The sequence below is a fragment of the Phocoena phocoena genome, chromosome 9 (assembly GCF_963924675.1).
Source record: "Phocoena phocoena chromosome 9, mPhoPho1.1, whole genome shotgun sequence".
Taxonomy (NCBI): domain Eukaryota; kingdom Metazoa; phylum Chordata; class Mammalia; order Artiodactyla; family Phocoenidae; genus Phocoena; species Phocoena phocoena.
This window is the reverse complement of record NC_089227.1, coordinates 11379207-11407032: the sequence shown is the minus strand read 5'-3', so window position 1 is coordinate 11407032 and position 27826 is coordinate 11379207. Positions and strand designations below refer to the sequence as shown.

General features: G+C 42.9%; 1 protein-coding gene across 1 annotated transcript in view; it reads right to left on the bottom strand.

The window, feature by feature from the left end:
• Positions 1–27826, bottom strand: part of GLI3 (GLI family zinc finger 3) — a 281368-nt gene that overhangs the window by 70198 nt on the left and 183344 nt on the right. Inside the window, exons 5-7 of the mRNA XM_065883363.1 lie at positions 18721–18926; positions 15038–15184; positions 10304–10505 (exon numbers count right to left, since the gene is read on the bottom strand). Of these exons, the coding sequence (XP_065739435.1) occupies positions 10304–10505; positions 15038–15184; positions 18721–18926 (555 nt within the window). The remainder of the gene's footprint in view (positions 1–10303; positions 10506–15037; positions 15185–18720; positions 18927–27826) is intronic.

The window sequence follows — 27826 nt, the reverse complement described above, 5'->3', positions numbered from 1 at the left end:
TGCCTGGCACGGGGCAGCCCCTCGAGATGAGTCAGTGAGTGACCGAACCACCCCCATTAGGTATGAGTTTCTTGCTGCTGCAACACATCACCACAAACTTCGTTGTTTTAAAACAAAATACGCTTGCCACCTTAGAGCTCCAGAGGTCAGAATTCTCAGATGGGTGGGCAGGACTGCGTTTCTCTGGAAATCCCTGGCACCTGGCCTCTTCCCGCTTCTAGAGGCTGCTTCCATCCGAGGTTCACGATCCCACCTCAACCCAACCTCCTCCTCTGATTCCCTGTTAACTCCAACACCCTCCTGCCTCCCTTTTATAAGGACCCTTGTGATTATACTAGGGCCACCTGATCATCTCCTCATCTCAAAACCCTTAACTGGACACCAACGATTACCTACTGCATGATTGCACCGGCAAGTTCAAAACTGGGGAAAACTGGGCCACACACTGTAAGTTCAGATGTGTTAAAGTCTACGTGGTAACCTCTGGAGGTAACCTTTGGTGTCCAGCTTCTTTGGTCACAATTGTGCTTGTGATATCTTTTCATGTTGCTGCATTTCGTTGAGCTCCAATCATTTCCTTTGCTGAATGGTATCTTAGAGTCTAAGTATAGCACGCTTGCTATGTACGCTCCTTATATGTTCTACGCGCGTTCTTTTGCTGCATCTCAGGGTGTTGTGGTTTGCTATGACACACAAAGCTGCGACGAAGACTATTAAAAAAACAAATACACAAACAAAAACTCTTAACTGACTCACAGCTACACAATTCTTTTGGCCCTGTAAGGTGATATATTCACAGGTTCCAGGGAGTAAGATGTGGACATCTTTGGGGGCCATTACTCTGCATACTGAACTCAGAAAAGTCACTTCAAAGAAAAGCAATTTGACAACGTGTTTATAAAACAGTACAAAGGTAGTAACAGTACAAAGGTCCTCTGTGCATTTTTATAGAACTTCAGCTGCTGAGGACAGACTGCTGGTTGACAGAGGTCAGAATTTTCTTTGAAAAGTAAATTCTCTTTTTAGAAGCCCTGAAAACAAATCTTCCTAAACAGTTCATGTATTCGTTCCATAATTTCCTAGAAATACAAAGTATTGACATTGTTGAAAAATTTTATACATCGCTTCTGTCTCCTCTCAAGAAGGACACAGTCGGGCTTCCCTGGTGGTGCAGTGGTTGAGAATCCGCCTGCCAATACAGGGGACGTGGGTTTGTGCCCCGGTCCGGGAAGATCCCACATGCCGCGGAGCAGCTAGGCCCGTGAGCCATGGCCGCTGAGCCTGCGCGTCCGGAGCCTGTGCTCCGCAACGGGAGAGGCCACAACAGTGAGAGGCCCACGTACAGCAAAAAAAAAAAGAAGGAGACAGTCTAGTCTAAAACATGGTCCACCTGAGCTTTATGACCTCAAAGCCTTTACATTTCTGCTCACCCTGTTCTTTTCTCTGGATCAACTGAAGAGCAATTAAGTTTATGTTCTGATTTTTGAATTCTCTTCACTCAACATTTAATCAAGTATAATTAAAAAAATTTTTATCGCATTTACTTCTCTTCTAGATGACTACATGAGAGATGGGATAATTAAAAACACACATTTATAAGAATGTGACTTGCAACTGTTAATCTATATTTAATCGATAAGATCGCTAGAAAGTGTCAGATGGCCCAGATCTTCCCAAGCAATGTGCTAACACAGTCATCCAAAAGTAAGTGTTAGGGAGGAAAGGAAAAAGAAGTGCCAAGGTGATAAAGTCTGAGGAATACAGCCCCGGGGTTCCCTGGAACGGTTTAATACTTGAATGTGTGTTCCAAATGTCCCACCCCAGATATGGTTCGTAGCAACATTTGGAGATTTTAGAGACTAGCGTTCCTCACAGAACACTTGGAGAAACAGTCTTCTAGGACAACAGTTAGAACAGTCTGCGATAACCTATATGGGAAAAAAATCTGAAAATGAATGAATATATGTATATGTATAACTGAATCACTGTGCTGTCCACCTGAAACTAACATTGTAAATCAACTATACTCCAAAAAATTTTTGAAAAATTATAAAAGGAAGAAAAAAGAAAGCCAGAATAAATTAATTCTAATGTTAATCTGTCCTGTATTTTTCTAAAAAGCAGAAAATGAGAAAAATGTGGATTTTCGATCTCTGACTATAGTGTGTGTGGTGTCCTCATCCACCAAGTATAATTTTTACCCATCAAAACCGATTTACGGCTACTGAATTCTTAGTTTTATAAAATACCTTAAAGGAGCATTCGTTCCATGGTAGGCAGTGACTTGGGGACCGAACTCTAAATAAGGATAACTACTGAGGTCAATTTCCCTTTTATTCTTTGCTCTGAGCTGAGTTAAAAGTGATCAGCAAATCGCTGAGTGGAAACTATTTCTTCTATTTTCCAAAAATTTAATGTTAAAATTTCCAAAGTCTGAATCGTTAAGAAAGTTTTGATGTATTTATTCTCCATCACAAATCCGAAGTAACGTTTTGTCAATACACTTTTCAAACTGGGGTCAAATTTTGCAAACCGGGTCTTATTTCTGAATATTGCAGTAAATAGCCCAGTAACCCCTCCCTTATCTGGAACTCTTCTGTCTGGGAACTCAACAACTATGCTCAATCTGGTTGAAATCTGGGGTGTAATTAGAAAGACAGGATGTTAAACAACTAAAATAAACATCATATATGTTTAACTGAATAACTGAATCAATCTGCTATACAGCAGTAATTAACACAATTGTAAATCAAATATACTTCAATAAAAAAATTTTTTTAAATAAAAAATAAATATCGTAAAATCCACACACTCATTCATTAATTCAACAAGTTTTAGCTGAGTACTTTCGACAGATCCCTTTTATATATCCAAAGAATAAAATAATTATTTGTAACTGGAAAGTTACAAATTATACAAATGTATACAAATTATACAAATGTATAATCAATACATACAACTTTGAGATCCATAATCATGCTTGACTTTCACAACAAACATTATTTTTTTCACACCAAGGAAGTGATGTGTGTCAACATTTGTACAGAACCTCTCTGATCAATCTGTAAATTCACATTTAATTATAGAAATGCTGTATTAGTGGGGGACACTAAAAGTTCATACTGTAGAAGATCATTTGTTAAGATGTATTCAACCCTATTATACATACAGGCATTTCAAAGTCATTAATATTCAAGTCAAAAAGATAAAAACCAATTAAAATAGCACGCGAGACAAACCTGAAATGTATTTTAAAAACACTTCAGGAACTCTGCATATGGTGGAGGGTAAGAGGATGGGGGATGGGCTGGATAACTTAATACCAGTACAATAAATAAAGCAGCGTGATGTGGGCCGCTGTAGTCCTTCATATTGGGAGGGCAGATAGAGCCAATTACAACATTGAAGAGATCTGTTTCTAACTAAAAGTGAATGTAAAAAAACTGGGGGGAATTCCCTGGCGGTCCAGCAGTTAGGACTCTGCGCTTCCACTGCAGGGGGCACGGGTTCCATCCCTGGTCAGGGAACTAAGATCCCGCATGCCGTTCAACACGGCCAAAAAAGAAAAAAATAAATCGGAAGTATAAGAAAGACGGCAAGAGGATGGATCACCCAGCCACCGCGTGCTTGCAGGTAAAAGTTTCTATTTTATTGTTTAATGACGTCAATCCACATGGCATTTACCCATTTTCAAAAAAAAAAAAAAATCATAGTTTTTCCTTAGAGCCGCATGGAACATCTCCTTCCACTGAGTCTCAGTGCTGGGGTTCCTCTGTGCTAATGTGGGAAAGGACGAGGGAGGTTGCCGGGAACTCAGCCGAAAGGCTCATCATCAGTTTCCGGGTTCATCTCCGGAACCCCTCCCTGACCTGGAGGACCAGGCATGGAGCTGGGCTGGCCAGAGACTGATGAGAGAATTAAACCAGAGCAGAGCCCTGACATGGGTGGTCACAGGAAGGCCTGAGTCACAAAGGCACCATCTCTTACCCAAAGTGAAGAGGAGAGAAGAGTATGTAGCAGCTATAGGTTCTTAGGAAATGTTTTAAATGTAAAATCAATGCTAACGACCTATGCACACATTTTTTTTCAACTGCCCTAGTTGGTCAGTTTTTTTCAGATGTGAATTTTTAAGACTTCCTTAAAAGAAACTCATGTGATGCTTTTATAATGTATTTCTTCAGGTCGGGCATTGGGATTAAGAAACTTCATGCTACAGTCTAAATGTCCATCAACAAACGAATAAATAAAGAATAGGTGGTATATATATACAATGGGACACTACTCGGCCATGAAAAAGAATGAAATAATGCCATCTGCAGCAACATGGATGGACCTACAGATTATCATACTAGGTGAAGTAAGTCAGAGAAAGACAAATATCATCTGATATCACTTATATGTGGAATCTAAAACATGCTGACACAAATGAACTCATCTACGAAAGAGAAACAGACTCATAGGCATAGAGAACAAATTTATGGTTGCCAAAGGGGATAGCAGGAAGGGGGCAGGCGAGAGAGAAATTAGGAGTTTAGGATTAACATGTACACCCTACTATATATAAAAGAGGTAAACAAGGCCCTACTACATAACACAGGGAACTATACTCAGTATCTTGTAATAACCTATAACGGGGCTTCCCTGGTGTCCGCCTGCCGATGCGGGGGACGCGGGTTCGTGCCCCGGTCCGGGAAGATCCCACATGCCGTGCAGCGGCTGGGCCCGTGAGCCATGGCCGCTGAGCCTGTGCGTCTGGAGCCTGTGCTCCGCAACGGGAGAGGCCACAGTGGTGAGACGCCCGCGTACCGCAAAAAAAAAAAAAAAAAAAAATTCTAACCTATAATGGAAAAGAATCTGAAAAAGAATATATATACACAAATGTATAACTGAATCACTTTGCTGTATACTTGAAACTAACACAACATTGTAAATTAACTATACTTTGATAAAAGAAAAAAAAAAAACCTTCATATTGCAGTTAACCCAGTTTTCTATATAGGCTGACGAATCCAAAGATGCTATTTCCTTTTCAGTGTCCCATCTCTCCTATTTCTTGTTCATGAAACCAGTACCGGAGGTGGAGTCAGGCAACAGTCCACACTGTAACATGGGGGCCCCCAAATTTCAGAAACTGGCTTCAAGGAAAGAGAGAGCAAGGGGGAGAAGGAGGCATCTAATCAAAACCAACTTTGTGGTTACTTTGTGGTTGTCATACTAATGAGGTCGTCCACTTTCTGGTTCCAGCTGTGGAATTTACTGTACCACAGCTGCCATTCAAAGGAAGAACAATTCTTCCCAGTTTTGCAGAGAACAGGCCAACAGCCATTATCATCTGTATACATGTCGGTATAGGGACACACACGCATGCATGTGCTTCTATTTGAAAGTAAAAAAGTAAAGCTTCCACGTCCATCCATAAAAGCCCCCCGGGGCAAGTTCACTGGAAAACCCAGCAGCCTCGGAAGAAGTAATGAGCCCACGCATAAAGACCCACACGCTCACAAAATGAGTTAAGTATCATCCCAATGTTTACACCGAGGCATATGCACTCTTTCAACATTGCTTTGGACAAAAATACATTAGGCTTTATAGGATGCAAGAGTCCTAAAAGGTTTTAGAAGCTGGGTTGCCACTAAACAGCCAAAACCTCCAAGAACACATATAGCAGTAACACACTCTCCAGTGAGATTTGGCCTGAAGCACCCAAATCGTGTAACTGGTCAGCCATGTAGACATGGTCAGAAAAAGCATCACCAACGTTTTAAAAACATCGCCAGACATTATTATATGCCTCTTATAAACAGCATTTCCTTCCAATCCTTTTAGTCGTACCTCCTATTGGAGGATTTTTAAGAGAGAAGGAAATAAGGGGAACAGGAGAGGAAATTCAGTTAGACCTGGCAGTTTCGCCCACGTAAGCAGTTGAGCGCCTTTGATTCAGCCCGTGAAACTCCCCGGTCCTTAAAACAATGCAGCCTCACCAGGGCCTCGAAGGCTTCCTATGGTTCTGGGATCAGCAGTCCACCCTGCTCATGATCTGGCCCTGCCCACCTCCAACCTGTGCTGATTGGAGGCCTTTCCCTTCCGTGAGTTCCGTGAGGACAGGAATCGTGTCTCTCATGCATCTTTGCAGCCCTCATGTCCTGCACAGCAACCAGCACACAGTTAAGTACGCAGTCAAATATCTGCGAAATGAAGGAGTCACGGATTAAATGGAAGACTACCTCAAACCAATGGCCACACCTGGAAGTAAATGAAAACTATCCTTTTTAGTGAGGATTCATTGTTTTCACTGATTCTAGGGGAAGAGAATGTTGTCTCGTAGTTTTCAGAAGATGCAGTCAGAGAGTTTCCAGGACCCTGGTCATTCGGCTGTGGATTCATCTATTCTTTGATGTTTCCCACCCAAGTCATCTCGTGTTGTTTGTCTGACACAAATGAGTTGACTCATGGCAGGTAACAGCGCAGAGTCAAGCTGCTGTGGAGGCTGCGGTGATTCCTACCATTCTCAGGAAGTGGCACTGGACCTGCCAGATGCATCCTTACTCCGGGGCCTGATGTCTGGGAGGGCTGATGCTGTGCAGAAGAAAAGACCCCTGCTCTCTGGTCACCGGGCAGAGCTGGTCAGTGCCAGCCACAGAAAACACGCACTGATTTGTGAAGCTGTGCTCTGGGCACTCAGCTCTCATCTTCATTGAGATGTCTGTCCTGGCCGAACCAGACCTGAAACTACTAAGGATATGAAGCCATCTTCATTTTCGCCGTTAAACCCAAAATGAGAAAGCTGTAACTGGTGGGTTAGAAATGAATAGATTACTCATTTCTTCGTTCCCTTTACTTTTGCTAGAAGATGGAAGATGAGGGTCAGTTGAAGCACCTTCTCCTCAGATGGGAGTTCGATTTCTAGGGGAAGGTATTAGCAGAGGTCAAACTATTTCTAATTTAACGCCATTAACTGAATATTTATAATACTAGCCTTAACCAGAGAGGGTGGGGCTTAACAGGCTGTATGTGATAAACATGAATCAGCTAGTCTTAGACAGGAGTCTTCAGGGTGATGGAGAAGTTAAAACTTTTTGAGACAGTTAACTATTTCACAACATCCTTTTAAGTGCACGGAGTTATTTTTTTGAATGATGTCCTCAGTTATGATATAAAAAAGACTTTTGCTATACATTTGGACAATATGTTTTAATAAGTTAGCCACAATCAAGTACTATGTTTTAAGATGTAGCTAGGCTTTTGTGAATAAATATGTGCTTTATATGGAATTCTTATAGCAGTCTGAATTATTAAGTAAATACATAAACATAAGAACCATATACAAACTGAAGATGGACATTTGCTTTTTTATCCCTTTATTTTGTGTCCATCCCTCTGTATCTCCATACAGCTATCAACCTATGGCTATACGATATACTATCCATATACACTATAACCTTCTGAAAGCCAGCATTATTCATCCACCACATGGAAACTTCCTTTTAATAAGGAGGGCGATTAGAATTCTAATGGCTCATTAAAGAGCTCCTTCATTTATTCACTCCAGAAATATCTGTTGAGTGGTATCAAGGTGACAGGGCACAGATGTTGTGAGCTGGGAAGTGTGGCCATGAACAAAACATATACAGTCCTAGACCTTCTGGAATTTGTATTCTAGTAGAGACAGACATATAGCAACTACTAGATGAGCAAGTAAATGGGAGAATTTCGAACAGTGGTCCCTACTATTACCAGCCTCTTAGAGAATAGCATTTGAACTGGGATACACGCGTGAAGGAGACTTTTTTTAGAAAACTGAATGTGTGTCATTACACACTGAAAAACATCTTTAGAAACTGACCCCGTTACTGTATGCACTGACAACACGAGAAGCAGATTAGGATTAGAAAACATGTAAGTGTGCAAGTCAAACGTGTTTGGGGCAAACTAAAAAGCAAGGAATTGGAGGGCTGGTCCTCTTGCAAAACCCTCCGTGCTGATGCATAAAACAAGAATAACACTACGCTTTCCAAAACTGCTGTCAGATGAAAACAGTGAGCGCTTCCTGTGCCTGCCGTGTCCCTGGGTACAAAGCAGAGATGAGATGCACTCCTGTATCTTTCCCTCTTGAGAAAGTTACCCTTTGTAGATTTCTTCATGCTGCTTCCTTTCCCATCAGCCACCGGCCCTACCGCTTACTGAGGAGTCCTCCAGTCGGTCTTTAGATTTCACAAAGCGAAACTTGGAACAGAGCAAGTGAAGCACTAACGCTACTCCGGCTAAAGGACTGGCAGGTGGTGCTGGTCGTAATTCTTCTAATTATTGTATTGTTCCAGCAAGCCGATCTCATCTTGGGTTATCTGTATTACTTTATATGCATCAGAAACTACATCTTATCCTAGCACACAGGGGCTGTGTATTGAAGAATGAGAGGTCAGATTGCAAGAGAGAAGACAGACTGGTGAGGCGCTGAAGGGAAGAAAGAACTGTGTGCCCGACGGCGCTGGTCACCTGACTGCAAACGGGTCTCCTGGGGCCTGACTGGACTTAGGAATCTCTGCTTCCAGCTCAAATGAGAATAATCAGATCTGTGGTAGCTCCTCGGAGGCAGGGGACAACGATTATTCCAAGTCAGGATACTGACAGTCTCTCAAGGACTGGTACTAGATTACCTGGGAAAGGTGAGGAGATGAGGAAACGGGTGAAGATGCCAGGGTAAGAAAAAAGACAGCACTGAGACTATCTGTGTACCGCTTTCGAATCTAAGTCCTGTAGAGGCTCTGAAAAGTCACGGTAGCTGGGCAGAGAGCAGAAGGGAAGAAAATATGCTCACAAAGTGATTCTGTGTGAATATCACTCCTGTGAATTTCACTGTGGACCTCATTTCCACCACTTTGATGCTATGACTTCTAGTCGAGCCACATAATAATGATATGATTTCAGCAAACTGAGATAAGGTCGATGGCGATCTATGAGCCCAGGGAAATCTGCCAGGAGTGCAGAACAGCCAGGCCATGGTTTGGAGATGGGCGTACTTCCTCGGAGCCAGACTGGGGTGATCACATTGCGGGTAGCATGGCCGGGCCCCGGTAGCTCATCCTCTGGATGGACCACCAGGGGTAGTTCTCCTGCGGCTCTGCCCGTGGGCAGGGGTCTTCATCCAGGCCCTGCCCATACACACCAGCTTTAATAAAAGGTACCCCTTTCCTCGACAGTGGCTGTCTTGTCTGTAGTTTACAAATGTGAAGACTGAATTTCAGAGCCTACAGGCAAGTAAGGTCTGCACAGCTGGTGGCAAAGCTGGAATCTGACTACAGTTTTGCCCGACTCCAAAGCCTACCTTCGTGTCTACATCGGCTAATCCTGAAACAATCTCCGCTGTAAGTACGGACTGCTATCATACAATCAGAGTTATTTGCTCTGTTCCGTGTTTCCACACTTTCCTGACCATATTAAAAGACAGATGCTGAAGAAAACGACATCATATCAAAATGGGGATTTATAATATTTAAACGTTAACTTGCCTGCCAAGGAGGATTGTTGATAGCTGAACAAGCAAAGAATTAAAACCGTAATGGAAACATTAAGGACAAAAAATAATGGTATTCATCATTTCTAGTAAATATGGTATGTGACTATTGCTAACACAGTTTTTCTTTTTCTGGACTGTTATGGTTTCCCTAATATGTATATTCATCATGGAAGACCCATCAATTCCTTTAGACTTAAAACCCTTCGGTCCCCTTTTCTTTCTTCCTCCCAATGCACACTTTTCCCCCATGAGACAAGACTCACGTCTGGTCTTTTTTCTCTTTTTTGGTCATGTCTCACGGTCTGTGGGACCTCAGCTCCCCGACCAGGAATCGAACCCACACCCCCTGCAGTGGAAGTGTGGAGTCCTAACCACTGGACCGCCAGGCAAGTCCCACTTCTGTTTTTTTTTTTTTTATTTCTGTCCCTGTCCTTGTAAGTGTGCCCAAATCAGGTACAAAGTTGGTTTTCCTTCTAGGGAACTATAACTAGTAAGAAGATAAAAAGATTGCCATTACTCACTGTCTCTAGGAAGGGGATTCCATTCCTGAATAACTACGATTTCTCTAAATGGGCTGCTAACTGATGTCTGCAAAATAATTCTTTTCGGCCCAATAATTGGCTCTGGGACTCATCGTAGTGAAGTGTGACCTACATCTGCATGCCGGGTCCTCCCCGGTGTCCTGTTGCAATCCTTCCTTGTAGGTAGTCAGTACCGCAAACGCAAGGTGCAGGCGAGCAGTGACGTTTCATTAAAGAAACACATCATGGATTTGGGGAAAATACATACCTGATTGCACTTGCAGATAAGTGGCCGTAGGAGCCACTTGCTGAAGAGCTGCTGCGGGAATTATTGAGAATGGTGACCAAGGAGTTGGGAGACGTCCTAATCATGGTCTGAAGGTCAAAGCTATGATCGGACAGTGGTGATATGGACAGTGTACGTTTTCGGCTTGGCCTGGCTGACAGCCGGGGGCTGGGGAATCTGGTGCCTGTTGTATAAACAAAACAGAACCTGATTACCTGCGGCTGGACTCTGTACCCATTATCTGTTCCGACTACCCCGCGTGGAAGAAGTGAAGGATAAGAAGCCTGCGACCGGCGTTGACAAGTACCTCTCTCCTCCACTTGTGATCTACTGGGTACAATTGAGGAAATTAGGGAGAAATATTTATCTTCCAGGGGCTTACCTCGGGGGAGCTCTGTTTATTAATGTGCAGACAAAATGATAAATTGCTAAACAAAAGGGAGAGACTTTTTATGTGTTCTCCCTCTCATTTCCAGTGATTTATGAATCTGACAGCTGCTTAGATATGCTCATCATTAATTCACCGCCAGCGACAAAGACAGTGGTTCCCACTGTCGCACCGCACTCCACCCTCCCCACCGCAATGCACACCGTTTTAAGGCAATGAGCCGAAGGGGAAAAAAATGAATTAAAGTATCCTAAGATTAAAAAAATCCAGCTTAGTTATGCCCGCATTTCCCCATGATTTCTGTAGTTATCTGATCCACGGAATACTTACGGCTTTTACTGACAAAACTGATAAATACGTTATCCTAAATTAATGGTTCTCGATGCGGGCGGGGGGTGGGGGCGATGTTGCCCGCAGGGGACATGTGACAACATCTGGAGATATTTTGGTTATCACAACTCATGGGGTGCTAGAAACATCTAGAGGCCAGGGAAGCTGCTGCACACCCGGGAATGGGCAGGGCAGCCCCCCCCACCCCGCCATGAAGAATCGTCTGGCACCCGTAGCGCCAAGATGGAGGAATGCTGCCCTAAATTCCCCATAATCTATACAGCCTAAGTCCCAAGAAACATTTAAAAGCTTGGGACGTGGTTTGTTTACAGATTTTCCAAGGTTGGGGGAGAAAAACCCTGCAAGCATTATAATAAGATAACATGAGTCAATTTTAAGCCTCTGGTTATTAGATCAATCAGTCAATCGATTAATTAATTCTCTGCATTTATAAGAGTTTTGAGACTTCAAGAAGATTCCACTGATGAAGTTCTATTCTGGAGGTTAGTAAATCACTTAAACACCTGCCAACTTAATACAATGCTCTTTACATGGAGAGTTAAAAATTAAATGTCCATTTGCCTTCAATTTGGTAGATGGTAGAGCTTTGAATTAGGGCAGAGCTATGAATGGCCCACAGGCCCACTCCTGCCTTTTCTAAGGTCACATTTATATTACAGAGTCATCAAACTAAAGTTTAATGACAGAATGAGAACACAATACCACTAGGTAAGAGGAAAATCAAACATGATACTTTTAAGAAATAACGGAGGGTTTCTATTTCAAAGCATGGGTACACCTGCTTACAGGAACATGGCAATTTTGGGGTCCCCGGAAAACTGAAGTAGAAGGTAAGCCTTCTTTATAGAAAAAAGTCTAGGCACTTGGTCTCCAGAAAACTCATTGGGAATATTTTCTTCACCAGAGATGGACCTTGATACAAGATAACAATCCAACATATGCTTTGAGATAATTTAATGAAGTGTAATAGATGAATATGACTCTATAGATAATATTATAGAAATGAATAGATATACTTTATAGTGAATAAAAAATAAATCATAAACTGGAACTTAGTACCATCCATGTAGATGAAACTGGAAAACCAATCTGAATGACAAATGTGGTACCTACTCAAAGCTTTCTTTCAGGCACATTGAAGACTGAATTTCCTCATTTAGAATAGTTTCATTACCAACCTGATTTAGGCCATGGTCGTACAAAAATAACAATCCTACAATGTTCACAGCTCTTAGTATTTAAACCAGCATCTTATTTTTATTATGGCATCTGCCTTACACATAAATGTCTCAGTTTTACTCACTATGAGAGGCTAATTTCATCATAAAAGTCTTTCAGTGAAGAAATGCATTCCACTTCCAAAGGATTCCAGGGACAAACCAGACTTCTGGTCAGTTTCCATATCATCCTCGAAAGTAACCATTCTCAGTGCGATTCAGTGATCCCTGGCAGAGTTAGAAGTAACAGGACGTTCCAGATAGAGGTGATTTCCTGATTTTTTAAAAAACACTAAATAGATAAGGAGGCCGTCTGAGGGCTATAAAACACCAGAGGCCTATATCCCCATCACATCATCCAAGGACAGAGCCCAGGGCCTGGCTTCATCCCTTCCATGGAAGCCTCCAGGTTGCCCAGGGCCTGGATGGTCCGGATCCTCTGCTTTTCCCTCCAAGATGGGTACTTATTTAAGTCAGTTTCCACCAGTATAAATAGTGTGGTTTTCATGAGTGTCTAGGATTTCTCTAGGATATTCCTTATAGGGATTACTTGCTCTCCTGTCTTTAAAGGTCACTAGAATCCCCAAAGGAAGAATTAGAGCCATAAAACAGACTTGTTCCTTCTAACGTGCGACACGTAAATACCCTATCCTGAAGCTGGCTGAAACCCAGGTAGGCCCACTGTTGGCACATTTAAAAGTCAGGTGCGCGTCTGAATCCAGTTTATTGCCGTTTCTGCTAATGGAAGAGTTCTGAAGAGCTGTAACAGTGGATCAGGATGACCAGCTCGATCCCAGTTTGCCTCTGGTTTTGCTACTGCAGAGCCAATGTAGGAATTTAAAGTCATTTCACTCCTCCCTTGAAAAAGTCTGCTATGATTTAAATTTAAAACATAACATTCTGGTTATGTTCCATTAAACTAAATGCTATTTCAGCTATTTTAGAGGGCAGGGATATAGTACTTTACGCACTTTCCAGCCCTTTATCATGCTCTTCCCAACCCCCTAACAACGAAGCATAGAAAGAGAAAGTTGTCAGCATTTGGGGCAGTGATTTGGGGTCATCTGTTGAAGGGGACAGCTAAACTACGAGGTGTGGATTTCAAAACTGCTGAAAGAGAAGTGGCCCAGTTCTTCACTGATCATACGGCTTCCTTCTTAAATCTAAACCCTAGCACTCTTACTGTTCCAACACAGAGCTCTCCTATCTGGCTTTCTGTTAATCGTTTTGTTTCTCTATTCTAATAAAAGATTCTGACAAAGAAAAAGGAGGTTTCTTTTTATGTGATGAATGATAGGACATCTAAATTCCTAGTTAATGACAATCAATTTACCACATACTCTGGCAAATTAAAATGCCTTTAATTAGTTTTTACAAAGTAAAAGGGTAGCTTCATCCTTTATTTAGATAAAAACTGCCATTGCCTGACTAAACACATTCTCATCAAACAGAGAAGGCAATATGGGCTGACCTTTCAAGGATTCTCTCTTATTTTAATTCTCTATTTGCAGATTTTTAAATAACTAATTTGCATAATAACACTCAACTTTTTTTCCCAATAATCCCTAATTGAAACATGGTTATGATGGATCTGAAATGGAAACTCTCTCTTCTACAAAGTGGAAAACAAAATCCCTGCGGAAGATGTAACACATTTCTCTTACTCTGTGTGTGGTAATGAGCTCGCCATTGGAAACCCACTCAAGCTGTGTTCGTATGTAACACAGCTAAGTTAGTTCATGACAGTAAGGGGACCAAGGCTGTAGATTTTATGCCCTGTGGACCAATCATTTTCTCTCTATTCTCAATCTGAGAACTGAATTATCAACCACTAATAGAGAGTAGACCAAGGTCCACCCATTGTCACAGAAGAATCCAAACAGACCCTACATGGAAAATCACAAATTAATCACTGCTACTAGAAGAAACAAACAAAACCTCGAGCATATGTCCTACTCAAACTCATACTGTCGTCGTATTCAAAGGGTTTCATTAGGTACACCTTGGTTGATGTTTCAGGTTCACTTCCTGGCGCCTGGCAAACGGATGTGGACTTAAAGAATCCAAATAAATAAGAACTCTTGGATGTTCTGAAAAATGATAAAATCATAGGCTCTTGTTTATATGTCTAGAGAAGTGACACAAAGGACATGTCATAAGCCTTGAGGGACCCAAAATAAAGTGATACAAAGTACAACCAATGATCCCATTTGCTTCCACTGCTAGGTAGAGGGCTAAAAGTAGCCCTTCCCGATGTGGAAATGTTTTTATTTTTCCTATGTAAGAGGTCTCAATGAGATAGAATTTTTTAATGTAAAGAAAACACGTGGAAAATAAGAAAAAAAATCAATCAATGAAAAATGTAAAACCGAGTATAGGTCTCTTTTTTAGTTAATTTATAAAGCATAAAATCTATAAAACCAAGGAATGACTGGACGAAGCACATTCATCTTATCAAACACGTTCCCTTATTCTGCTACCAAGACAATCAGGGCTGACTAGGTTTTTGTGTATCTGCTAAATTACAATCGCCTGTATCTTCCAGTTCACTGATATGAAGTGAGTTAAGCGGGAGTCTCAGGACGGCCACATCTGTGGAAGCTTCCTGGGAAACCAAGGCAACCAGAGTCTCAAGTATTGGTGGTTCCTCCTCCTCTGGTTTGAAAAGTTAGGTAATCAACCCATCTTTGTATCTTCCTCTCCCTCTCATGAGTTAGCTTGGCCACGCCCAGGACTACAGAAGAGGGGCCCGCCACTTACTATCCATGGCATGAAGGTACTCCATGTGGATGGCCCCTGCACCGGCGGTGGCAGCGGAGGGGATGATGTCTGCATAGGGACTGCGTTGGCCGGCTAACAGAGCCATCTGATGGTAGTATTCCGCTGGGCTGACTCCAGCGTGGGGGGCTGGATGGAAGAGGAGACAAGAAAACATGGTTACTAGTTGAAAGAAGGCCAAAAAGAAGCTTTCCCTGAGACATCCCGAAGTCCGTTTGCCATGCAGCCCACATCAGCCATTCCTTTTACGGTTCTTTCTAGGAAAACTTCCTGAACTCAAATCGTGCTTTCACTGAAGTCTCCCAGATATCACTGATTCGAAAATAAAACTGAAGGAAAAGAATAGAAAAAATAAAATACATGATAAAACTTTCGAGGTGAGTTTGAAGAATCACCAGGAATTCCAAATGATTAAATTGTATTGGGCTGGCCAAAAGGTTCGTTCGGGTTTCAGTAAAAATAAAAGACATTCTTCATTTTCACCGAGAACTTTACTGAACAACGTATTCATTAACCAAATGAACTTTTTGGCCAACCCAAAATATGTGTGTATGTATCTGTACACTCATTCCCCTATTTTGCTCCCTCAAATAGAAGTGTCTTGGGAAGATCCCACATGCCGCGGAGCAACTAAGCCCGTGCACCACAACTACTGAGCCTGTGCTCTAGAGCCCGTGAGCCACAACTACCGAGCCCGTGTGCCACGACTACTGAAGCCCGCGCGCCTAGAATCCGTGCTCCGCAACAGGAGAAGCCACTGCAATGAGAAGCCCGCGCACTGCAACGAAGAGTAGCCCCTGCTCGCCGCAACTAGAGAAAGCCTGCACGCAGCAATGAAGACCCAACACAGCCAAAAATAAATTAAATAAATAAATAATCTTAAAGAAAAAAGTGTCATATCAAACTGTATGTGCAGTTATTTTTCCACATTTCTTACAGTCGTAAACAACTTAGATAACCATGACGTCCTTCATGACATACTTAACATACATCCCTAAGTCTTCTGGCAGGAGGGTCTGAGTCAGCTCTCAGGAACTGGAGGACCCTGGGTCACGAGTGGAAAAGGCAGCACAGCTGGCTTTAATAACACATGACGGTGGCAAGCTGCAATTTTGTGTTCCATAATTTTAAAGCTCTTTTTTTTCCTCTTTTTTTCATTACAAAATCAAAAAGAAATACACCTATCAATCTGGAGCAATTTACTGGCAAGCGTCAGCTCTATAGCAGTGGGATAATGATCGGTTTCTGCATGCCAATTTATGTGCCAAAGCTGCAGGACGCTGTAGCAGTTCTGAGGGTGGTCTCCAAATACACTAAGATGTGGATGCAAATCCCAGCTCCACCTCTTACAGCTTCACAGGAAGTTGCTGGGAGCAGTGAAGGCAATGGTGCATGGAAAGCGCTTAGCACATAGCATTCGATCAACAAAAGCTAATTTTATCATTATGATGTAGAAACACTAGCATTCTAGTGATAGGTCTGTGTAGGCTTTACATTTGTGTCCATGTACTTTTTAATTTTTTTACTGAAGTAGAGTTGATTTACAATGTTGTGTTAGTTTCAGGTGTACGGCAAAGTGATTCAGTTATACACACACACATATATATTCTTTTTCATATTCTTTTCCATTATAAGTATTACAAGATATTGAATATAGTTCCTTGTGCTATACAGTAGGTCCTTGTTTATTTTATTATAGTAGTGTGAATCTGTTAATCCCAAACTCCTAATTTATCCCTCCCACCCCCTTTCCCCAAACCATATGTTTGTTTTCTATGTCCGTGAGTCTATTTCTGTCTTGTAAATAAGTTCATTTGTGTCATTTTTTTTTTAGAGTCTACATATAAGCGATATCATATGATATTTGTCTTTCTCTTTCTGACTTACTTCACTTAGTATGATCATCTCTAGGTCCATCCATGTTGCTGCAAGTGGCATTACTTCATTCTTTTTTATATGTGTCCACATACTTCTCATACATCGTAAAGACAGAGAGATATATACAAAAATCACAGACCCCAAGAGACAAATGTTAGTGACCTGACTTGGGTATTAATTGGACTCCTGAGAGGCAGGACAACGAACCAAAGAACATTTTAGTCATGTTCATCATCAGATACTACGGAAAGCAGATGACAAGATGTTTTAACTAGAGGTACCAACTTCAGTGGCCCCACTAAATGTCCAGAAGCCGGGCAACATTCCAAGCCCATCGTCAGCTGACCTCTCGACCCCTCTCTCCCTCTGTTCTTATTAGTCACTTCCATGAACCCCCAAGTATTCCATGGAGGTGACTTTCCATTTTTCCCACTAGAAAACCAAATCCAAAGCAGAACGAACTCCAATCTCACTCTTTTACAGTTCTCTTTTTGAAGTGTGAATCTTGTCGAAATGGCAAAACTTCTTCATTAGGGACATTGCAAGTATATTCCCTGCATTGAATCAGAGGGAGAAAAGTAAGCCAGCAGCTATTGCTGGAGCACAGCTTCTTGTATGAATGAGTGGATATTTACTGAAACACCTCAGGAAGCTTCCATCTACTATCCCCACCACGCACGGCCAGCCTCGGGGAGCGTCTGAGTGGAGAATGTGGACCGTGCTGCTGGGTGAGACGGACTGCTTCGCGTGTCTCTGTGCCCCAACACAAGCATCAGAGATTTGCGGTTTGCTGCAGAGAGCTCATAATCCTCTACCTGTCATCAATACAGCTTACGCCATCCTGGACCTTAACTCAGACGCTAGCAATTGTGGGCAAATGAGTTTGTATATGTGTGCGTGAGATGGGAAATGCTCTTCCTGAACCAAAGGAGCATTTTATCATTGGGTACTTGTGTAAGGCACCGGTCCAATTTAAAAGAGTCAGGTGACAAGTAATTGGGAGGCCAACAGAACAACAGGAATTTGGTGCTTTGGAGCTTAAGATGAACATCAAGTATAAGAGAATTAAAGTCAAAGTTTGTTTCTTGTCCCACCGCATCCCTCTTGCAGTGTTCATTTGGTCAAGGACAGAGGGCGCATACAACAGAGCCGGCCCATCACGTTCGCTACGACCTTGCAGCTCAGAGCGTGGTCCCTAGACCAGCAGCACTGACATCACCTGGGAGCTTCTCAGAAGTGCAGAACCTCAGGCCACACCTGGACCCACCCCAAAGAGAACAGTATTTTATCACCATCCCCAGGTGATACCTATGTGCACCAGAGTTTGCAAAGTGTGGCTCCAGTGGACACATCTGTATACACGTGTCCTTCAGACATGCAGCACAGGAAAGCGTTCATCAGAAGGTGAGCAAAATGTGCTGGTTACACATGCACAATGTGGGAATGGCAACAGGGCCAGTCTAAATATACGTGAAGCCATAGAACACAGCAGTGAATGAGCGCAAGGATTTGGGCATCAGCGCATTCTGGCTCTGAGTACCACCTCTGCCACTTACTAGCCAGTCAACCAGGTTTCAAGTTACTTGGACCCTCTGCCCTTATCCTCACCTGAAAATGGACATAATATCCCACCCTCATGGAGGTGTCATGAGGCTGAAATGAAAGCACGTAATCACATCACTTAGCACAGCGCCCGGCACACGGGACTCAAGAAGCACCAGTTACTCTGTGCCCCGTTCCAGGAGAGGCATGATGTACGGAAGCAGACAGGCTGGTCTGAGACTCACCATCTGTGGGGCTCAGCCCGCGGGCGGCCGAAATCATGGAGAGGGACGGGCTGCTGTGTAGGGACCGGATGTAGTCCATGTAGGGGTTGATGTAGGGATGCGGAGGGCTGAAGGGGGACTCAGAAGCTGCAGCGGGATTCCGATGCGGGGAGATCCTGATGAAGGGCAGGTCGGAATACGTGGGGCTACTAGATAAGGCAGAAGGCCTAGGTAAAAAGAAAAGCAGACACAAGAGGTATACGCATGAGACCAAGAGCTCCGTAGGCAGAGGCTGTCTGTGAAAGAAAATAAGTAAAATTTTATGTGAACTCAAGGCGTCTTGGGGGAAAGAAGATCAGGCATATACATTTCCAGCACTAGGACCTTAAGATAACGGTGACATCGTGTAGGTAGAATGCTACTCGGGCAAAGAAAACGGACCTCTGAGAAGTTTCCTGGCACTCAGAATATAGGAGAATAAAGCCCTTTGGTTTTCCTCATGAGAAGAAATTCTAAACAGGCATCTGAGCTTATAGTAGTAGCTGCGATTCTATTTTCCATTTGACCTGAATGTTAATTTTACCATTGAACGTGTCTCTCACCATCATGGTACTGCATTAAAAGAAAAAAAAAAAAAAAGAAAGTAAAGAAAGAAAAAGAAAGAAAGGAAGGAGGGAGGGAGAGGAAGGAAGGAAGCTAGGAAGGGAGGGATGGAGAGAGAAAGAAAGGAAGGAAGATTCTTCCGGTCTGGGAGTCTGTGCATGCACGTGGCAGAGATGCCTACAAATGAGAAAAGAGACTAATTGCAAAAGTCTGTAAGAAACATGAAATTGACACTCTGTACATAGGTGCTCCAGCTTGAGTGTTCTGGGTCTTGAGGTTGTGAGCAAACCCAGTTTCACAGATATGGGTTTCCCTGTTTTGAAGGCAGCCCCCCTGCTCCGTGAGCAGCAGCCCTGGGAGGCAGCTTCCTCTCATAGCCGTTCTGCATGTGGCTGGCTTCCTGATCAGCCGCGTTCAGTGAACAATCCGTAATGAAGCGCTCCTGGGGTTAGAAAGTTGGAAAAGGTCAGGGTTTTGATCAAGCTCATGCCGTAGTTATAATGAGCAAAGGTAGAATGTGAGCTTCTGGCTGCTGAAAATAAATGCTAAGGCATACCTTGCTGCCACCATACCTCATCCACTCCAGGGAATTCCCTCCCCAGAGCCACCCCCAAGCCCCAGGGACAGGCATTTCCAGAACGGCCAGTCTGTGGAACCCCCCCCTCGCCGCCCTGTTCCTCCTCTAATAGAAAACGTTTTGTGTGGATAATCCAGTGAACTGGCTCTGACGGGCTGAACACTTGTACTTTCCCTTTTTTCATTCACAGAGAATATGGCCATAAAAAGGCGAGACCGTGATAGAGAGGGATGTTCTGAGAACTGCAAACTCCTCTTGTGGCGCTGGCTTCAGGAGTGAAAGGAAAAGGAGGAGAAACACATTTTCTCATCCCGCCTCCCAAGCAAAGGCACATGCAGCCTGCAGTTGCAGCTGGGCTCTGGCCCCCAGCCCTGTCAGAACAGAGTCCTGGGAGAAGCCAGCTCCTCGAAGGGCACTGAGTTAAATGAACCCAAAGCTCAGATCATGGATCTTCTCAGTAGAAAATCAAAGAGGTTAAAACACACGGGAGGGAGAGGATTTTCTTACTTGTTCCTTCTTACTCTTTTTTTTCGTTTTGAACTTAAAAAAAAAAAAAAGAGGCTTTTTATTTGTTCTTCAGATGTCACTTTGGGTGAAATAAAATAAAAATCCAGAGTTTTCTAAATTTACATGTTGGCGGAGTGAGAAGTCACCACCTGAAAATAGCTATTTCTTTTCCAAACAACTTGAGGCTTTCCATACCCACTCAAAAATCAGTAAAAATTCCTTGTTCTTAAATAGAAATTGGCAAGACCTATGAGTCTATCCTATTTTAGCTCTTTACTACAAAATAAGTTAGCTCTGTGTCACTGGTTAAATCTGACGCTCCATTTAGACCTGTCACTACCTTAGAGCACACCAGACGCTCGAATTCATTCATTCATTTTCTACCACAAAGGAAAATCAATCCTCCCAATCCGATTCGCAAGTGATTATTATCAAGTAACAGGCTCATTTGTAGATTTGTGATGAGAGACAGGTGCCGCAGAAATATAAAAAAGCAGACATTTCAAGACATCCATGAGATGATACCTCCTAGACGAGCTTTTCTTAGGATCCACGAGAAACTCGGTCTGAACACTATGAACTAAAAATCAGTGAAGCAATGACACTGCTAATTGGTTTCTTCGTTAGGCAAAAAATTGGAACCTGTAATTTGTCTCAAGTTCTAGAATTGAGCATGGTAGTAAGAATATTCCCTGAAGCCTCGATTCCATTGAAGAATCATGGATGGAAAAAAATCGGCACTTAGAACAGCATGAAGATTATAGATATCGGGCTGGGGTGCTCACCAGTCCCAAAGAAGCAGGGAAGCCAGGAGACGGCTGATGCTTTTCTCTCCTCACAGATCTGTGGAAGCCTGATGTCTGCCTCCTCCCTTTCACTTTCATTTGACCTGCTCTCACAGGAAGACTGAGGGTAACCAGTCGATGAGTAAGGAATCAAGATCTGGACACATCTTCCCCAGCAGGAATGCCCAGGCTCCATCCTCCCTTCCACACCCCTCAGGAGCAACAGCAGAGAAGAGGGTTGGTCCCTCCAGGATTTGGAGACGAAGTCAGGAAACTCCACGCACTCTGGTGAATGTCGTACCCATGCCTGTCCCTCCCCTCTGGAGATGATGCTGGGAAGGTATGGAGTCAGCTATTTCTCAACGAGACGGTGGGACATGCTTTCAGACAGGAATGCAACTAAGAAAGCTGCAAATGGAAACAACCTAAGTGTCCATCATTGGATGAATGGATAAAGGAGATGTGGCATTATATACAATGGAATATTACTCAGCCATAAAAAGGAACAAAACTGAGCTATTTGTGATGAGGTGGATAGACACAGAGTCTGTCATGCAGAGTGAAGTAAGTCAGAAAGAGAAAGACAAATACCGTATGCTAACACATATATATGGAATTTAAGAAAAATAATGTCATGAAGAACCTAGGGGTAAGATGGGAATAAAGACACAGACCTACTGGAGAACGGACTTGAGGATATGGGGAGGGGGAAGGGTGAGCTGTGACAAAGCGAGAGAGAGGCATGGACATATATACACTAACAAATGTAAGGTAGATAGCTCGTGGGAAGCAGCCGCACAGCACAGGAAGATCAGCTCGGTGCTTTGTGACCACCTGGAGGGGTGGGATAGGGAGGGTGGGACGGAGGGAGACCCAAGAGGGAAGAGATATGGGAACATATGTATAACTGATTCACTTTGTTACACAGCAGAAACTGACACAGCATTGTAAAGCAATTATACTCCAATTCAAAAAAAAAAAAAAAAAAAGCTGCAAGATATCAACTGCCCTAAAGAAAAGAACCATCTAGTAGTCAAAGGCCAGCCATCCCCAGGATACAACAGGAAAATGTCTAACGAGGGTCATTCAGGGAAGGGTCATCAGGAATTCTGGGGACAGTTGAGTCAGACCATCAGAGCAGTGGTACGATGGGAGGGCTCAGGGCTGAAGGGGAACCGACGTGGATGGGACAGCAGCTGTGTGACCTTGGCCGTGATACTCACCCCCTTCTTGTCCTAAATAGTCCAATGGGGAGGATACCTACCTCTTGGGGGTCTTGGCAAGTGAATATAACTAAAGCCTCATGTACTGAGCCTAGTATCTAATAAATGCTGAATACGTGCATACAACTTATTTCACAAACTATACTAATATATTCCACTCCTAATATATACACATATACAACAGAGACAAATGTATATATGTACATATATACTCATACATACACATAAACACACACATGCATATGAGGGATGGCAAATATAGCATACTATGTGGTTTTCAAACACTGAAATATTGGAACCCTTTTTTCAAAGCATATCGTATGGTGGAAACACACCTGTCTGCTTTGTTCCCCAACCTGTCAGTATCCCGGGAGCATCTCCTCGGGGTTCCCAGGACCTCCACTCAAAATCATAAAACCACACAAGGTGGTGAAGAACATGAACTCAGTTATCATTAAATGCAAGAGCTCTGAAGGAACTGGACTTGAACTCAGGCTCACCCTTGACTCTGTCACTGAGGCGTGTTTCCTTATACACAACATGGAACAATAACACTTCTCTGCCAGGGCTGCTGTCACCACCGGCAAAGGGCACTCAGTAAATGGTGGTGGCCGCTGATGTTCTTGGTGGTTGTAAGAACCATCCATCAACTTTTTTGTGTGTCACCTGTTTTCAGTTCAGCAAACAAATGTCCAAATAGCAAGACTTTTGGAGACTGGTGTTCTCATTTCCTTGCTGTTCAATTTCTCACTGAAAGTTGATGACGTATTCTTTCTGTCTCCAAATCAGGCTCTTGTGAGTTGGGCTAGCATGACCCTCCTCTAGCACTGAAGACTGACAAAAACGGCTTTCTAAGTCATCAAAGCTGAGCACCTAGCCTTGAACTACAATGGCCGTGGCAGCCACCTGACATGGATGTAAACATACATAAACTACAATTTTTCAATAAAGCTGCTTTTAACCTTACCTAACAGAGTCATCTCCAAATTCTTGGCATCTAGATCATTTGTCATTTATTTTGCTTTTAACTGTAAAGCAAATCTGAAAGGGAAGACTTTATATTTAATAGGCAGATGTGTATTCACCGCTGGAAGAAAGAGCCATTCAAATTGACGGCCAGAGGGGTGAATTCTATTGAAGAAAGAAGAGGTGGGAAATGTCAGGAAGGCAGTCACCAAGTTTTCCATATAAATGACATATATCATTTCAAAAACTATCCTAAAGTTGACCTGGTAAATATTTGTCAAGCTTGCTAAACATCTTCATTTGTGGATTACAGGCGCACGAGGAAAAAAAATTATAGGTGTCACTTTCTCGGTTTATATTTTAGTAGATACACACAGAGATTGAATTGAAGATTACTGTTGGCCTCTCATGACTCCCTCTGCCTTTGTAGCTTTCGGTTCTCTCTTTTCTGGGGCTATACGTGGCTCCGTGGTTGGAAGACAAACACAAACCATGGAGGAAAAAAAACAAACAACAAACAAACATTCCGGGAAGAACACTGAAATTTAGAACTGCTCCAAGAACAGGGATCCCACACTGTTTATGTTGTAGCCAAAGAGTATAGAAATAGGCCTGTGACCCCCTCAAGCTAAATCATAAAACTGCTGTCTAGGAAAAAGATGTGCAAGCTGTAGAGGGTTGTCTGGGTGGCCAGAGCATCACCGAGGGGAGGAGCTATGGTTCCATGACCTCTGCATCTTGGCTCATGCATTTAAGACCCCGGCCTGCCCACCCAGGGATAACGTCCCCTATACTGCTTCCACCTCTCTGTCTTCCCAAGGCCATGAAGACCCAAGGTGTGGCTGCCACTTTGTTTCCATATCGCCCAATGGATAAATGAAGTATAGCTTCAGACAAGAAAGCAGGTGGGGATTATTTTTATGTTCTCCCCAAAGACAATAAAGTAATATAAAGTTTGTGTTTGTTTGTGGAAATAATTTAACTTTGGATTAATCCTTTTATAAGGTCATGAAAATAGATTACAATGAAAAGAGTAGAGGATTCTTATTAGAGCCTTTTAAACATTATACTATGATAAACTTAAAAACAAAAAAAACATGTACTGCAGAGAATAACTGGACTTCTTAGTTAAAATGAAATATCATTATATAATCTAATTTGTTACTGCCTTTTCATCTATCTTATTGGGTTACTAAAATGCCAAGATTAAAATCACAGTATTCCATCACTTGCATTACCCATTATGAGAGCATTAAACAAGGTTTATAGGCTGGATTATTACAATTCGCTTTCATGTTGCTTGGAACACTGGAAATGTACACATACCCCTTGCATTCTGCAGTACGCATGAGAGCTTCAACTACCAGAAGACTGAGATGCTGGGGTTTTTTTTTCTACATAAGTTAATTTTTGTTTAATTTTGTTCTTTCCATAAAAAGTACACACTCTTCATATTCAAGTAGTGGCTTAACAGACAACAAAGGGGAGCTACCCCTTATAATGTATTTTTAATCAACTAATTAATTACTCAATAAGCACAGTTCTAATAAACCAAATTTGTAATAAAACATGTCGCTTTCCATACAGCGACAGAAACAAATAACGAAAATGTCCGCGGCTCATACGCTAGACATCGTTGGAAATCTGCATAGTCCTGAACTTGGTCTTTTTCTCTATTCAAGGTGAGTTTTCGGATAACTGCTGCCCCAGAGTCATCACGCGCCCCTGCAATGTACACATGCGTGTGCTGGTTATTTCCCACTTTGCCAGCCTTCACCCCGGAACCTCTGCATGCCCCGAAGGCTGCACTCTGTGGTCTGAATCAGCAGGCTCCCTTTCCCTCGGGATTCCACTACGCAGATGCACCGGCAGGAACTGGCGGCAGAGGGGAGACAAGTCAGGGTATGAACTCCCCTCACTTCCTTCCACTAGTTACAGTTCTGCTGGTGGCATTCTTCCCCGCAAGGGCCCCGCTCCCCAAGTGCGACCCTTCTTCCTTGGCTCTAGCCCTCACTGCCCTTGTCCTCTGCCTGCACCTTCAGGCTAGGGCTGGTAACCTCCTCAAACTTTTCCTAGTCCCGGAGGCTCTACTATCACTTTCCGAGCCCCTAACCTTGTCCACACCTCTGGAAATATCTGCTCCATGGAACTGCCAGGGAAACTGCTAGCTGATAAGATGGTTCAGTTTCAAACCTCATTTTCATCTTTTCTGCAGGTAAAGAGTATTTCCCATGAATTTTTAACTGACCTAGGCCTTTTACAAATTTACCATATTGGATTTCAATTTTGAAAAGCTACATGTATAACCACACAGATGAATATTTCAATGAGATGTTCATTCGATATACATTTAATTGAAAATACATTTACTAAGAATCCATTATGATTTTAGCACTTTGGGGGATTTCAAGAAACATAATATATGGTCATTTGGTCCCTGCTCTCAAAGAGTTTATAGTCAAATGGGGGGAGGCGAAGGCACACACACATAAAGTGTATATAGAACAAGTCTTATCTGATGGGTCAAAATGCATCAACAGGAGCCTTCCAGGATGCAGTCTGGTTACGTAAAATATGCAACATGAACTGTGCTGCCAAGAGTAGATAAGATTTGGATAGAAGTAGCCACTGAAGGTGAAGGGACATCACTTAATGTACACGTTAATGCTAAGAGGCTGAATATTTTCTTAGACGGAGAATTCAAGGGCTATGGTTGATTTCTTTAACAAAAAAAAAAAAGAGAGAGAGAGAGAGAAAGGGAGAGAAATATTTGTTTTAATGGGGAAACATCATTTCAAGGGATTTGAGAATGACCTTCTTATTTTTTTTATTTTTTATTTTTTGCAGTACACGGGCCTCTCACCGCTGTGTGGCCTCTTCCGTTGCGGAGCACAGGCTCCGGATGCACAGGCTCAGCGGCCATGGCTCACGGGCCCAGCCGCTCCATGGCATGCAGGAACTTCCCGGACCGGGGCACGAACCCGTGTCCCCTGCATCGGCAGGCGGATTCTCAACACTGCGCCACCAGGGAAGCCCAAGAGCTGTACTATTTAATGTTTAATAAGAAAATATACATAAAGCATTTAGCCGGGGACCTGTTACGTGGTAAGTTCTCAGTAAATGTTGGCCCCTGTGACCAACACGCTCATTCCTACTGCTGCTGTTGCTACTAGAGCTCTGGGTGGTCAAGGCTAAAGCCACGCTGCTTTCATTGCATCCTTGTGCATTCCTTTCCTCAGTTCTGGAGCCGGCCTGGTTTTAGCTCTCCTGACATCCTTGGTGTCATCTAGGAGGGTGCCCCCGATCCTCTTTGGACAAAGCAAAGAGATTAGTGACTTTACCTGACCATAGTAAAACGGAAGGGATTTTTTTTTCCCCCGAAAGTAAATTCAAGGGCATGATTATTCTGTAACTTCACTGCCATGAAAAAAGAAAACGAGGTGGTGCGGGGACGAAAATTTCAAAGTCTGATTTCTCTGACATTCCTGCCAACTTTCCACTGATTCTAATAGATTGGAATTGTTTGGTATTTGATGAATTACCAATACCCCCCCACAAACAGCAGGCAAAATGGCAAACTAATGTCCTTTTCCAAGAAGAAAACACACTTCAAAACAGAAAGATGTTGAAACACAACAGTGTGGAGTGACCAAGGACTGAGTCTCATGAAATTACAGCATCTAGAAAATCTCTGGGTCCTATGGCGTTTGTTCCTCAGTGTTACATTTTCTTTCTTCTCTTTCTTCCCTTTCTTTTCTTTTTACTTTCTTTCTTTCCTTCTTTCCTCCTTTCCTTCTTTCTTTCTTTCTTTCTTTCAGGTGTTAACGTTTTCTGAAAATGTAGAATTCTATCAACTATGACACCCTCTGGTAGAATTTGAGCCACAATACCCGCCAGGTATAAGGAAACAGGACAGTAAAGTAGTACACAAGATTCAATTAGAACTGCTGATTTAATTAACTAAACAAACAAGCCTGTGCTTATATCACTTACCTGGAAATTTCCACCATTTAACGTCAACAGATACTTAAAACATCTCAAGAGCCCCAAGCCAGGATTTAAGTGAGAAGCCTCCCAGCTGGAGGCTTCAGATACTGAGTGGACATAATTAATTAGAAACAGGAAGTTAGCTTCCACAGTTTAATCCTTGCTTCATGTTGAGTCCTCTTATAGATGGTATGGAGGACATTTATAACAAAGACAGGTGCATCTGGAACGCTGACCCAAGGAGAGATGAGGCTGCTTTTTGTTTTGTTTTGTTTTGTTTTTTTTTTGCGGTACGTGGGCCTCTCACTGTTGTGGCCTCTCCCATGGCGGAGCACAGGCTCCGGACACGCAGGCTCAGCGGCCATGGCTCACGGGCCCAGCCGCTCTGCGGCATGTGGGATCTTCCCAGACCAGGGCACAAACCCGTGTCCCCTGCATCGGCAGGCGGGCTCTCAACCACTGTGCCACCAGGGAAGCCC